The sequence below is a fragment of the Cherax quadricarinatus genome, chromosome 33, assembly GCF_038502225.1.
Source record: "Cherax quadricarinatus isolate ZL_2023a chromosome 33, ASM3850222v1, whole genome shotgun sequence".
Taxonomy (NCBI): domain Eukaryota; kingdom Metazoa; phylum Arthropoda; class Malacostraca; order Decapoda; family Parastacidae; genus Cherax; species Cherax quadricarinatus.
Window position 1 is genome coordinate 13,988,311 of NC_091324.1, and position 16,117 is coordinate 14,004,427.

The 16,117-nt window shown below is 37.8% G+C and overlaps 1 protein-coding gene across 1 annotated transcript in view; it reads left to right on the forward strand.

Annotated features, from left to right (window-relative positions):
* Positions 1-400: 400 nt before the first annotated feature.
* l(2)05287 (WD repeat-containing protein l(2)05287) overlaps positions 401-16,117 on the forward strand; it is a 52,632-nt gene continuing 36,915 nt past the window's right edge. Inside the window, exons 1-7 of the mRNA XM_070090835.1 lie at positions 401-557; positions 10,209-10,299; positions 13,529-13,633; positions 13,723-13,917; positions 14,055-14,137; positions 14,485-14,666; positions 15,668-15,823. Coding sequence (XP_069946936.1) covers positions 445-557; positions 10,209-10,299; positions 13,529-13,633; positions 13,723-13,917; positions 14,055-14,137; positions 14,485-14,666; positions 15,668-15,823 — 925 coding nt within the window. The 5' untranslated portion in view covers positions 401-444. The remainder of the gene's footprint in view (positions 558-10,208; positions 10,300-13,528; positions 13,634-13,722; positions 13,918-14,054; positions 14,138-14,484; positions 14,667-15,667; positions 15,824-16,117) is intronic.

Genomic DNA, 16,117 nt, shown 5'->3' on the forward strand with positions numbered 1-16,117 from the left:
CTGAGCACCTTTCATGGGTTCAATTTTATCCACCTCCATTTTGCCACTGCGGATAATTCATTAGTAAGTAAGTAAGTTTATTCAGGTATACACAAATACAGTTACATAGAATTATCATACATAGCAGCATATGTGTAGAGAACCTAGGATAACCCAAAAAAGTCAGAGTGACTTATTTCCATTGGGGTCCTTTAACGGTCTTGGTGGGAATTCGGTTACTGAAGTCAGGTGAAGTATGGGCTTCCAGCTCTGATGGGGCTTGGTGAAGGGGGTCAACCTGGTATATTTGGAAACTTCTAGTTTCTGTTTCTATTTACAAAAGGACTCGCGTTCCCTTTTCTTTCATCGTCCAGCCTTGGACAGTATCTTCTCCGTACATGGGACAGCAAGACTCGACACTGTGGAAGCTGTCAGTGGCCCTTAGTAACCCAACAATAAGACAACATGGAGGTTGGTGATGACCATGAGGCGGCGGGTTTTCCTGAAGCTATCCACGCGGTTCAGACAGACTGGGGACTTTTGGTGCGCATCAAGCCTGTATTGACGGCAAACTCAAAGTATGTATGTAATTTTTTTTCTACTAGCACTTATAGAATACTGTGTCCTTAGACAAGGTGAGAGGTACGGATGTCCTGAGGCTAATATCCAATGTTTTTGTTTTTTAATTGTTTATTCACGGGGGCCCCTTTGATGCTGGCGAAGAGCTCTTGATCCAAGGAATATGAATTGACCTCTTCCTTGAATTCAAACCTGATTATTTACAATTCCGGGCTCTGTTAATAAGATTTTGTTCGGATTTTTAATCCATAGGGTGACACCCACGATAACTCAATCAAGTCATTGCCTCATTGAGGACACACTCTTACTCATTGGGGTCCTTTTTAATTTTGTCCCCGCAGGATGCGACCCACACTAGTCGACTAATACCCAGGTCTCTATTTACTGCTAGGTGAACAGGGACAGTAAGTGTCAGGAAACATGCCCACTGTTTCCACCCGTGCCAGGGATCAAACCATTGGCACTCAGTATGTGAGTTAAGTGTGCTATCGACTGGGCCACAGGACAACCAGATTTTCAGATATTTCACCCAGAGAGTTAGCTACCCAGGATAACCCTTTAAAGTCAGTGTATCACTGTAGACTTGTCTGATTTCCATTGAAGTCCTTTAATCTTGTCCCCAGGATGTGACCCACAACAATAGGAAAATATCAGAGACGATCTGACTGATTGGTGACTTGATAATGCCAATAAAATCACTGGCATTCTGCCTGGCAGCCAGGTAATGAATACTTTGTTGAAGGCCATTTATGTGGAAATTGGCTAGCGACCAGTTTATTGGTTTGGTTACACGAACCTGCAAAAAGTATGCACTTTTTAACCGCAAATCATCAAATGAAAAATACATGAATGTAGCATGTGTGACAATGTGATTCATTTTTATGACTACTTTTACAGTGAAATATCTCATTTGTAACCCCTGTCAGGCTTGTATTTAGTGCCATGCCACGTCACCTAGGCCTTGTACTGCCATCAGATGGGCTGAGTTCAAACCTAGAGCTGGCTGGGCATGACCCTGTTTCCTCCATACTAATGCTCCAGACATAACACCAGCAAAACACCCCCTCCCCGTCCCAGTTCTCTCACGCAAGCCCTAGGCCTTGGCATGACTAGCAACCACACTGCACTATACCATAAGAACAAAAGAATGGAAGAACATTGCAGAAGGCCTACTGGCCCAAGAATTTGCTCCCTTACCCATGACACGAATCAAACTCGGCCCCTCCCACTCATATATTTGTCCAATCTCTTTTTAAAGCTACCCAGGGTCCTACCTTCAATCATCCTACTCGGAAGATTGTTCCATGCATCCACAGCTCTGTTCAAAAACCAGTACTTACCTATGTCCTTTCTAAATCTAAATTTATTCAACTTAAATCCATAATGTCTGGTTCTTACCCAGTTCGACACCCTCAGTACTTTATTAACATCACCTTTGTTTATGCCCATCATCCACTTATACACTTCGATGATATCTCCCCTCATTCTACGTCTCTCCAGAGAGTGGAGATTCAAGGCTCTAAGTCTATCTTCATATGGGAGATTCCTTATGCAGTAAATCATTTTAGTCATTCTTCCCTGTATGTTCTCCAATGAGTCTATAACCATCCTATAGTGAGGAAACCAAAACTGAGCAGCATAATCCAAATGAGGTATCACTAGTGATGTATAGAGCTGTAAAATAACTTTTGGACTTCTGTTACTAATGCTTCTTGAAATAAATCCTAGTAATCTGTTAGCCTCATTGTGCACACTTACGCACTGCTGTCTTGGCTTTAGATTTCTACTTACTATGACTCTCAAATCTTTTTCACATTATGTATGGTCAAGCTCTGCTTCACCTAGTTTATAACTTTGAGGGTTATTTTCATTACCAAGAACTAGTTGTGCAAGAAAGGTATACAATACCGACAAGATGAAAGCTAAGACACATATGCAACACTCGGTCATCCCCATTGTAGATGCCTCACCATCCAGTGGCCCCATCAACACAGATTCCAGGACACAACTAGAAGACAGCAGAACCACACAAAAGATAAGGCAATCAGTCCCCCAGCAATAAATCCCAAGACTCACCTCTGTTGATTATTATTATTACTCTACAAGATATTCATCCTGGATGCATTTGGTGGCAGCAGTAAAAAAAAAACCTATCATGACATAAGATTAATACAGCCATGAGCAGTAACTAAAGGGGACAAGAAGACACAGACCAGCCAGATTATGGGAAACAAAAGAGGGGAGCCATAACCTCTCCAGAGAAGGAGGTTTTTTAGTGCCAGGAAGGAAAAAAGACTGACAAGAAATGACAAATCTTACACAAACTGAAAACACTTCTGGAGCAGAGGCACAGTCATTGGCCTCTACTCCAGAACAACAGATATTAGAGCCAGCAAATAAAACCTCCCTAAACTCCATCAGTATAACATCATTTGTCTTTGCAAACATACAGGGTCTAAAGCCATCAACAAACAACAAAATTCCTTACATCAAGGGACTGCTCACAGAGTCAAATACAGTGTTTGCAGCTTTCACAGAGACCCACATAAAGGATCATTTTGGCAATGAAATATGGATTCCAGGTTATAACCTATTCAGATGCAACAGACTAAACAGGCAACAAGAGTGGGTTGGCTTGTAGGTCACAGAGTCGTTCATTTCCTCAGAACTACTAAAAACCTCAAATGATGTAGTTGAAGCTTTGGCGGTAAAGATAGAAAACCAAAACCTTGTCATTGTTGTATACAAGCCTCCGGATGCAACTTCCCGGCAATTCCAGGAACAGTGTTTGAAAATTGACCACTGTCTGGAAAACCTCCCAACTCCTTCCCCGAACATATTGCTACTGGGAGATTTCAACTTGAGACACCTAAAATGGAGGAGTGTAGCAAATAATATTGTAGCAGAGATCACCCCAGGAGGCAGCTTAGATGAAAATTTACACACACATGAGCTATTAAATCTCTGCACCAAATTCACCTTAAACCAGCAAATATTTGAGCCTACAAGACTAGAAAATATGCTGGACCTCATTTTCACAAACAATGATGATCTGGTATGTAATATAACCGTATCAAAGACAGTACCCCTTTGTATGTCCTTTGGCTCCTTCCATATGCATAATCAGGGTTATAGAGAGGAAGCTAAATTTAATGTGAATATAATGCCTAGTGTGTATACATTGTATATAAGATTGGTTGTTAAACTTTTATGTTGTGATAAATGAGTCGTGTTTAGAGGTTCTGCACCTGTCCATGAGAAATTAGCACTACTATTTATATACCCTCTGCTTCTCTTCATTTGCATAATCAAAGTTAAAAATATGAGGAACCTGGATATGATGTGTATACTGTACAGTAGGGCCCCACTTATATGGCAGGTTAGGTTCCAGGTTACTGCCGGAAAGCAGACATCGCCAGAAAGCAGGTAACATGTTGACACTAACATATATTATGTTAGCAATAGAACTAGGCATTAAAAACAATAAAAAGTAAAGTGCACACACAGTACACCCATTACTTACCTTAAAATATTTGTACGTAGTCTTAATGTCGGGTGAGAGGCGAGTTTAATTTGTAGGAAGTCAGGTTTGGGAGGTATGGTAGCCATCCAGGTCAGCCCTCCCCACCCACACGTAATATACTACATTTAATTAAAGCTCCCCAGAGTAATAAATACATATACAGTACAGTACATTCATTAATTACCTTATAATATTTGTAGTCTTAACCCTTTGAGGGTCGAGAGGCCCTCTCCCAAACTCATTCTCAGGGTCAAAAAATTTTTCGAAAAAAAATAAAAAAAATTTTCTTATGAAATGATAATCTTTTTCTGATCATAATGACAGCAAAAGTATGAAATTGATGGAAAACTTATGGAATTATGTTCTCACAAAGTTAGCGGTCTCAAATTGAGCGATTTCACCCACTTTGAGCCCTATTTTTGGCCAATTCCAATGTTGCAGCTGACTAAAATCATAGCTATTTCTCTAGAACTCCTTTTGTTCTATCAATTGAGTACAAGAATCCGCCCATTTACCGATTTCAACTAACCAATAAAGTGGTCAGAAATTGGCAATTTGGACAATTTCAAACAAATTTCAAAAGATGCCAATTTCGAAATAGGGTCTAGAATAAACAAGACAGACATTCATGGCACTAAAATAACATTTTATCTGTTCATTAGTCATGTCTGTAGGCCCCTCTTACATTACTTTTGATTTCCTTTTTGAATTTTTATTCTCACAGAAAATAGAAGGTTTTCTGTTACGTATACTACTGCATCATTGTAAAAATGGTATAAATGATATCAGTGCGCTTGTGAAAGAATACATTAGACTCGCCAGTTGATGTGTACTGGACACGTGGCTTGATTTGTTTACTCTTGAACATCGGCAAAAATCGATCATTTCCGCTAATTTGAGCTCAATTTCAAGGCACTTGTAATCGTGAAACCAATCAAAATCATCTCTAATTCTGCAATATATCTTCCATTCTGTCAAATGAGACCAAGGAAACGAGAATACAACCATAAATACCATACGAAAATACACTAGAAAGTCGCTGTTTTAACCCTTTCGAGGTCCCCAGGCCCTCTCCGAGACTTGTTCTCAGGGTTGCCAAATTTAAAAAAAAATATTTTTTCTTATGAAAAGATAGAGAATCTTTTCCCAATCATAATGACACCAAAAGTATGAAATTTGATGGAAAGCTTACGGAATTATGCTCTTGCGAAGTTAACGGTCTCGACGATGTTTACGCATCAGCGATTTTGCCCACTTTGAGCCCTATTTTCGGCCAATTCCAGTGTACTAGTCGACAAAAATCATAACTATTTCACTAGAACTCCATTTTTTTCTATCAAGTGAATACAAAAAAACACCCATTTACGGATTTCAACTATCCAATAAAGTAGTCAGAATTTAGCAATTTTGCCAATTTCACACAAATTTCAAATGATGCCAATTTTTGAATAGGGTCCAGAATAAACACGAAAAACATTCCTGGCACTAAAATAACAAGTTCTCTGTTCATTAGTCACATCCCCAGGCCCCTCATATTTCTTAGGCTTTCCACGATGAATTTTTATTCTTACAAAAAAATAGAAAATTTACTGTTATGCAGACTACTGCATTAGTGTAGAAATGGTATAAGTAATATCAAAGCACTTGTGAAAGAATATTAGACTCATCAGTTGATGTGCATTGGACGCTTGGCATGATTTGTTTACTTTTGAACTTTGGTAAAAATTGAACATTTCTGTTACTTTGAGCTCAATTTCAAGGCACTTTTCATTGTAAAACCAGTCAAAATCATCTCAATTTCTGTAATATATCTTTCATTCTATAAAAGAAGACCAGGAAAACTAGACTACAACAATAAATACCATACGAAAATACAGTGCAAAGTCGCTGTTTTAATCCAAAAACACGCACTGTGTGCTGCAGGATTTTTTTTATACTGTGCACACTGACCACAGACCCATTCTTTCATATGTAGGCCTACCAGCTTTCTCTCACTAGATTTGAGGGCGCTTGAATTTAGGCGTAATAGTACGTCAAAAACCCTGGTGCGTAAGCCGTACTAGTACGGTCGAAACCCTGAAAGGGTTAAGCCAAAAACACAGTGTAAGTTTTTTTTTCTTCTCATTCACAGTGTGCTTCAGGATTTTTTTTATACTGCACACACTGACCACACAGGCCCATTCTTTCATATGTAGGCTTGCCAGCTTTCTTCAACCAGATTTGAAGGTGCTAGAATTTAGGTGTACAAGTATGTGACCAACCTTTCCTGCAATGATTTACTTGTGTGTGACCGACCCCCAAACCGTTAATGTAGGGTGAGAGGCAAGTTTTATTTGTAGGAAGTCAGGTTTGGGAAGTATGGAATCCAGCCAGGGCAGCCCTACCCACCCCACCTACACATAATGTAAACAGACCAGACGAACGTGTCTGGTTTTCGTCACTTTACATTGTGTACCAGTTGTCTCCACATTGATACAGTAGAATAAATAGAGAAACACTCCCATTCTCATGTAACACCATTTTTAGAAGAAATGATGCCCTGAGTGAAGGCATACTTAGGTACAGGTACACATTAGTATACAATTTTTTTTTTTTTTTTAACACACTGGCCGATTCCCACCAAGGCAGGGTGGCCAGAAAAAGAAAAACTTTCACCATCATTCACTCCATCACTGTCTTGCCAGAAGGGTGCTTTACACTACAGTTTTTAAACTGCAACATTAACACCCCTCCTTCAGAGTGCAGGCACTGTACTTCCCATCTCCAGGACTCAAGTTCGGCCTGCCGGTTTCCCTGAATCCCTTCATAAATGTTACTTTGCTCACACTCCAACAGCACGTCAAGTATTGAAAACCATTTGTCTCCATTCACTCCTATCAAACACACTCACGCATGCCTGCCGGAAGTCCAAGTCCCTCGCACACAAAACCTCCTTTACCCCCTCCCTCCAACCTTTCCTAGGCCGACCCCTACCCCGCCTTCCTTCCACTACAGACTGATACACTCTTGAAGTCATTCTGTTTCGCTCCATTCTCTACATGTCCGAACCACCTCAACAACCCTTCCTCAGCCCTCTGGACAACAATTTTGGTAATCCCCCACCTCCTCCTAACTTCCAAACTACGAATTCTCTGCACTATATTCACACCACACATTGCCCTCAGACATGACATCTCCACTGCCTCCAGCCTTCTCCTCGCTGCAACATTCATCACCCATGCTTCACACCCATATAAGAGCATTGGTAAAACTATACTCTCATACATTCCCCTCTTTGCCTCCAAGGACAAAGTTCTTTGTCTCCACAGTCTCCCAAGTGCAACGCTCACCCTTTTCCCCTCATCAATTCTATGATTCACCTCATCTTTCATAGACCCTTCCGCTGACACGTCCACTCCCAAATATCTGAATACATTCACCTCCTCCATACTCTCTCCCTCCAATCTGATGTCCAATCTTTCATCACCTAATCTTTTTGTTATCCTCATAACCTTACTCTTTCCTGTATTCACTTTTAATTTTCTTCTTTTGCATACCCTACCAAATTCATCCACCAACCTCTGCAACTTCTCTTCAGAATCTCCCAAGAGCACAGTCATCAGCAAAGAGCAACTGTGACAACTCCCACTTTATGTGTGATTCTTTATCTTTTAACTCCACGCCTCTTGCCAAGACCCTCGCATTTACTTCTCTTACAACCCCATCTATAAATATATTAAACAACCACGGTGACATCACACATCTTTGTCTAAGGCCTACTTTTACTGGGAAATAATCTCCCTCTTTCCTACATACTCTAACTTGAGCCTTACTATCCTCGTTAAAACTCTTCACTGCTTTCAGTAACCTACCTCCTACACCATACACCTTCAACATCTGCCGCATTGCCCCCCTATCCACCCTGTCATACGCCTTTTCCAAATCCATAAATGCCACAAAGACCTCTTTAGCCTTATCTAAATACTGTTCACTTATATGTTTCACTGTAAACACCTGGTCCACACACCCCCTACCTTTCCTAAAGCCTCCTTGTTCATCTGCTATCCTATTCTCCGTCTTACTCTTAATTCTTTCAATAATAACTCTACCATACACTTTACCAGGTATACTCAACAGACTTATCCCCCTATAATTTTCGTACACTCTTTTGTCCCCTTTGCCTTTCTACAAAGGAACTATGCATGCTCTCTGCCAATCCCTAGGTACCTTACCCTCTTCCATACATTTATTAAATAATTGCACCAACCACTCCAAAACTATATCCCCACCTGCTTTTAACATTTCTATCCTTATCCCATCAATCCCGGCTGCCTTACCCACTTTCATTTTACCTACTGCCTCACGAACTTCCCCACACTCACAACTAGCTCTTCCTCACTCCTACAAGATGTTATTCCTCCTTGTCCTATACACAAAATCACAGCTTCCCTATCTTCATCAACATTTAACAATTCCTCAAAATATTCCCTCCATCTTCCCAATACCTCTAACTCTCCTATTATACAATATAATTATCAATTATAATAATAATGTAGGTCCTTTCAAGGGAGGTTCCTTGATGCTGGTGAGGGGCTCTTGATCTAGGAAATTGGTCTGTGCTCCGGTTCCCTGAATTGAGTCTGAATACCTTCCACCCCCCACATGCGCTGTATAATAATACGGGTTTAGCGCTTCCCCATGATTATAATAATAATAATAATGTAGGTATGTAGTCTGCCCGGGGTACATACCTACACCTACCTAGATAGCTACATGATATTTAATGTAGCCCAGATCCATATTATTACCATTGACATACCATGTTCACTTAGTTTAATCGTTTCTAACAACTATCTTTAGATGCCATCATAAACAAAGGGAGAAGTAATGAATAATTTATGCCGAAAATTGTAAACAAAAGCGTTATGTATTAAGGGGAGTGACGTAATATTTTCCCTCCACCTGCCTACCACACCTCCATAGTATATAAACATAAAATGTTTATATGCTATGTAATATGTTTCTTATATAATTTTGAAGAAAATATCACAGATGGATTAATGAAAATCTCTATATTGATGTAAAATTAGACATATAATGTGCCCAAGAGTGATTGCTATTACATAATACAGATGTGCTCATGGAGAACGTAAACAAACAGGGTGGCGTGTGCCGTATTTGAAAGACCGCTTGCTGTATAGAAAGTTTTGGTCATAATTTGAGATCGCCGTATTAGCGGAACGCCGTAAGGCAGGGCCCTACTGTACATATTTCATATACAATGTGTGTGTTGATTTAGTTGTTAATTAAACTTGTATTTTGTTTGAAAGGCAAGGGAAATGATGCTTTATTTTAATTTTGTATTTAAATAAAATTTTGTTAAATAGCAGTGAACCGGACACAGAGCCCCATACGCCAGCGCAACCCTTAAACCCAACAATAACAGTAGGAAGTAATAACCGGAATTTTTTTTTTTTTTACACATACAGCCTCTCCTCACTTAACGACGGAGTTCCATTCCTAAGACCACATCAGTAAACGAATGCGTCACTAAGCAAGGAGCATACTGTAATGGTAGAGGGTTTGTGTCAACCATCTTTGATATTGTCACGTTTGCACCATTTATAACATTTTTAGTATATTTTTAAATGTTTATACAGTTGTGCACTGTATACTACTTGAATAAACAGAATGAAGGAAATCAGCTCTAATACACATTATTTAGGTATGCATACTGGTCAGAGAGCCTGTTGTAAGTCCGAGTCATCGGTAAATGAGTTTGTCGCTAAGTAATGAGAGGCTGTTTTGCTCACTTAACCCTTAAACTGTCCAAACGTAGATCTATGTTCACGTGCGTAGCGCTCCAACCTTTATTTTTCCCATTGGAAAGCATGTAAATAAAAAGTAGATCTACGTTTGGACAGTTTAAGGGTTAATATTTGATGGTGTAAACATGTTATCTTGTTTTTATATGCATTTCAAAGTGATTCACTTTACAGAAGTAGCCTGGGACCTAACCTACTATATAAGCAGGGCCCTCCTGTATATCTGTGAGAGTGCCTAGGACTTATAAAAACATTAATCTGTTGTTAATGGTAGATATGAATATTTGAATGCATAAATATTTATACCATTTCCTTATTTTCAGATATTTACTCACAGGCTCAGGGAATTCTATCAAGGTATTTAGTACCACTAGCGGAAGCCTTCTGGAAGAACGTTGTTACCATGATGCTCAGGTAGGTCACATTTATATTTTGCATTATGGCACACCTTTTAAATTTCTTAGACTTTTTTTTATAAATTACTAGCTTCAGAACTTGAGAGTTCTGAAGCTAGCATGGATAGAGTTAGAGAAAAAAGAAAAGAAGGAATGCCTCCTAGAAAGGGATTGCTGTAGAAGGTTCAAGATGAATTGCTAAAATTACTTGGAGTATGAGTTCACAGCCTGCTCTTACTACTTACACCCATTATGCACTACACGAGCTATTGTACAAGTATGTGTATATGTATATCGCTCATCCAGGTTTCCTTCTACTTAATAGTTCTTGTCCTTGTAGTTTCTTGTCAATTCCATCTTTTCGAAGATGCAACTGATATTGTTCCTGACTTTCACGTCTATATACTGTAATGCATTCCAATATCTTCTGTGATGGCAATTTCATTTACACCTCTGTGCATTCTTGTAATCTTTTGTATCCCACTACAAATATAGCAGTGGGATTTTCAAGTATAGTGCTCTGACAGTGATTGATGGCACTAAAGAAGGAAATATTTTTAATCAAAAGTTGGTGTTGTGTCTGGTAATTTCAACTGGCCTTTGTTTTTAAAATTGTGCTTTCTTGAATCAAGTTTCACTTAGGTTTATGGAGTTTACATTTCTACACAATAATAATATACATGTATGTAATAATAATTTGCTTAATGTTTAATGGGGTAACAAATTTTATTATAGAATGTAAATGCATTTCTTTTGTCAATCAGTATCAGAGAGAGCAAACTGTGAGTCATATGTTTACCTCTGGATCAACAGTGAAAGGTATTGTATACAGGGTATTTAAGCCTTTCACTCTCCAGACCCCTGAAATTAACATTGCTGTAAGTGAAATGGTAAAGAATGTTTTTGGTGAAGACACCAAAAGTATGAGCTTTAATGGAAAATTTGCAGAATTATGCAGGCTGTCTCAGTGGAATTTACATATTGATGATTTTGCCCAATTTGAGTCCTGTTTTAAGCCAATTCCATTTCTCAGTTTGTCCAAATTTTTAGCTATTTCATTAGTATGCCTTCTGTTCTATTGATTGAGCACAAGAAACTGCCCATTCAGCTACCATATAAAGTGCACAGAAATCAATAATTTGGTCACTTTTACATAAAATAAAAAAAATACATAGTAGTATTTAAAAACAGTCAAAAATAAACAATGTACACATTCCTGTGACACTAAAACAATATTTTCTCTGTTCATTAGTCATATCTCCAGGCTCTCCTATATTACACTTGTCTTCCATTTTGAATTCTTAATCACACAAAAGCAGAAGATTTATTCTACTTCTTAGATAATAAAATATAACCAGGAGTGATTGGTCATGGTATATGGCATCCCAGTAATTTAATCAGACCAATAAAAACCCACAAAACAGACCAGGGAGAGCCTTATCCATCCTCAAGAAAATCATCAAAGATTTAATATTCCTGCTTCTTTGAACCTGATTTTCAGCTACATCCAATCCTGAAACCAGCAAAATTCATCTCTTTCAGCAGTATGTCTTCCATTCTAACAATTAATGCCAAGAAACAGCCTATAAAACCATACAAACTATTATAGAAAACACCTCAGAGTTGCTAGTTTAACCCTTTGACTGTCGCGGCCATATATATACGTCTTACGAGGTACCGTGTTTGACGTATATATACTCATAAATTCTAGCGGCTTCAAATCAAGCAGGAGAAAGCTGGTAGGCCCACATGTGAGAGAATGGGTCTGTGTGGTCAGTTTGCACCATATAAAAAAAATCCTGGAGCACGCAGTGCATAATGATAAAAAAAAAACTCCGACCATTTTTTTTTTAATTAAAATGCCGACTTTGTGGTCTATTTTCGTATAGTATTTATTGTTGTATTCTCGTTTTCTTGGTCTCATTTGATAGAATGGAAAACATATTATAGAAATAGAGGTGATTTTGATTGATTTTCCTATAAAAAGAACCTAGAAATGGAGCTCAAAGTTGGGGAAATGTTTGATTTTTGCCAATGTTCAAAAGTAAACAAATGATGCCATTGTCCAATAAATGTCCAACTAGCCATTCTAATATGCAGTCATGAATGGGTTGATGTTATTTATACAATTATTACAGTATTGCAGTAGTCTGCATAATAGTAAGTCTTCTATTTTTTGTTTGAATAAAAATTCAAAATAGAAAGCAAGAGTAATATTAGAGGGGCCTGGAGACATGACTGATGAGCAAAGAAAATGTTATTTTAGAGCCAGGAATGTCTGCAATGTTCATTCTGGACCTTATTTTGAAATTGTAATATTTTTTAGTTTTCGTGAAATTGGCCAATTTGCAAATTTCTGACCACATTATTAGGTAGTTGAAATCGGTAAATGGGCAGTTTCTTGTACTCAATCGATAGAAAAAATAGAGTTCTAAAGAAATAGCTATGAGTTTGGGCGACTGGAATAATGGAATTAGCTGAAAATAGGGCTCAAAGTGGGCGAAATTGCCGATTTGTAAACAGCACTGAGGTCGCTAACTTCGCGAGAGCATAATTCCGTCAGTTTTCCATCAAATTTTGTTTTTTTTGGTGTCATTACAATCGGGAAAAGATTCTCTATCATTTCATAAGAAAAAATAATTTTTTTTTTTTTTTTAAATTTTGCGACACCAGGAGACACCTCAGGATTGAGGGTTGCGACAGTCAAAGGGTTAAACCAAACACAAGGTCAAAGGTTTGCATTTCCCCATCATGCACTGCATGAGGCACGATTTTTTTTTTTTATGTCATGCACACTTCCTGCACAGATTAATTCTCTCATGTCTAGGCCAAAATTTATAGCTCAAAGCTTACCTGAGGGAGCTAAGCACAAACTATAGATCTATGTAAGTGATCCATAGATCTACATCACTGATGTAGATCTATGGATGAGACAGTGAAAGGCTTAAAATTTTTAGAGCTTACTGATGTCAAATGCATAGTTGTTAGACATGTGTATTATGAGATCAGGCAATTCCCCAAAACTGATTACAGCAATTAAGTATTACTTTATTATTATTTATATTTATATTGTCATCATAATGACGTAACAATTTCTTGCAAAATTTGAGAGGTGAGGGTGTAGCCCATAACCTACCTGTTTGGAAACAATCCTTTGATTTAAGATGTTTGACAGTAAAGGTGAGGTTTATTGTTTTTCAAAATATTCTGTAATGATAATGCCATAAGTAATATTTCAATGTTTTCAGGTTGTTGGGGTGATATCATCAAAAACTAAAAAGGACCAGTTTATATCATGTGATGAAAATGGTTTGGTGTGTTTCTGGTCTCATCAGGATAGGAAATCCTTGGAGGTAAGGAGGAGGTTGATAAGGTTTTGAATGGCTATATTTTATTCTGAATGCTTGATTCCAGTGGTTTTGATAAAAAAAAATATTTTCAGAAATTCACCCTATATACCAAAGAAGATAAGAAGTTTAGAATTGCGTCGTTGCCTTTTTGTGGCAAGGGTGGAGAGCTGTTTATAGTAACGCAGGAGGAGAAACAGCAGAAGGGACAGTTGCGCAAATACTTTTATCCATACAAGCCTAAAAAGTTTGTTATTATTTCTAAAGATGTTCCGCTGGAGCCAAACAAGGTATAGTACTCGGTGTGAATTTTGTTGCAGCTCATAAATTGTTAATATATTTCATCATTTAATTTGAGACCCTATAAAAAATACAATGTAGCAGCAAAACAGGATTAACTTTAGTGTTTGTTTTTTGTTCCTTGTAGATTGCTGTGTCAGTATCAGGGGATCATGTAGCGTATGTATATCCAGAAGCACTTTATGTTGTTGGAGGACATACCCGAAGAAGGTGAAGTACAAATCGTTTTACTATTTTGTAGGAATAAAATTGTAAAATTTAAATAACATCCATTATTGAACAAATTTTTTACTTTATAAATAACAAAAAAGGCACAATACCGTGACTGGAACGATACACAAATAACCCGCACATAAAAGAGAGAAGCTTACGACGACGTTTCGGTCCGTTTCGTGACTTTGTCAATGGTCCAAGTCGGACCGAAATGTCGTCGTAAGCTTCTCTCTTTTATGTGTGGGTTATTTGTGTATTTTTACTTTATTGTAGAAATTAGTGAATATTGTCTCCAAGCATTTGATTATTAATTCTTCATTGCTTTTTTTCATTTGCAATCTTAGACATACAGTTGGCACTCGTTATTTGACTTGTGTGACCTTCCACCCCTCACAAGATGCACTAGCAACAGGGGATATCACTGGACGTATTCTTATCTGGTATGAAATCAAGAGTCCCAAACCAACAAAAATGGAACTCCACTGGCATTATCTGCCTGTGGCTGATCTTGCATTTTCTGTCACAGGTTAGTTTGATAGCCCATTTTTCATTCTGCGTATTATATGACTGCAGTACTATATATTAAATGTAGACAGTGAATCCTAACATAATTTTTCCCTGGGTATTTAACTTGACTGACATTCTCTCGCTCTGAACTGTTCTTGAACGTCCTCTAATTTATCCACTGTGTTTAATGCAGTGTCTTTTGAAGAGCGCTTAATTGAAGAAATTAATTTAATATTACAGTATTCCTTAGGAATTCCTTACAGCCTCATTTAACTAATCTGTTCCTTTAACAAATAAGTGACATGTGCAAAACCTGGACATCTTTACTGAGAGAGATTTCACTCACCAGGGACTTTATCAGTCTAATAGTGTTGTCACATAAATAAGATTTACTTGTACAGTGTGGTTTGAGCATATGTACAAGTTATGTGCATGTAAAAAGAACATTTCAAAGTAATATATGTATGTACAGTTTTTACCCAGGATAACCCAAGAATGTTAAACAGTGTGACTAGTTGCTGTTTCTAGTGATATCAGACCATGATTCAGTTGTCATATTGTGAGGGCATACAATGTTGTGGGTTCATAAGTACATTACATAGTATATTGTGTAGATTTTTTTTACCCAGGATAACCCAAGAAAATCATACAGTATTGCTTCCATGTTTCCAGGGTATTACACCCCTGACTTAATTGTATATCATAAGATTTTCTTGTACATTTAGAAAAGTTCACAAAAGAAATAAGAAAAAACTAATGTTACACTAAGTGAAGTTGTCAGGAAGCCTGACTGACTTGCATACAAAATGGTACAAAACTGCCTGTGTTGCAATTAAGTCAGGCTACCACACACTGGTCATATTTCACCAAGGCAAGGTGACCTGAAAAAGAAGAAATGAAAAGTTTTTCTTCTTTACATTTAGAATTTTGCCACAGCATTTTCTTTTCAGGGTCTCCCCAAGTTTAAAGGTTATTGGAGAATGTTGACATGGACTCCTAGTTTTTCCCTCACTTTTACAGGAAATGAGTTGTACAGTGGAGGAGAGGAAAATGTACTTGTGAAGTGGCAGCTTTCAGAAGAGAAACGGAGCTTCCTTCCTCGCCTGGGCATGCATATCAGATTTGTGGTTACAGATATTACAAACACTTACATTGTAACAGCTCAAAAGGATAATGGTATGTATAGGAGGGTCTTAGTTATTTTCAAGGAATATAGGGAAGAGTAGTTTATTGGGTACAAGGTATATACGAGAGGGTAGTTTATGGATTACAGAAAAGGTAACGTGCTACAGAACAGTCATATTGTATTCTTAGAACATTTAACTGATATTATTTTGTTTAATTCATAATCAAATTAGAACAATTTTGCTTAGTCTTTTACTCAGTAAATACTCAATTTTTTTTTTTTTTTAACAAGTCGGCCGTCTCCCACTGAGGAAGGGTGACCCGAAAAGAAAGAAAATCCCCAAA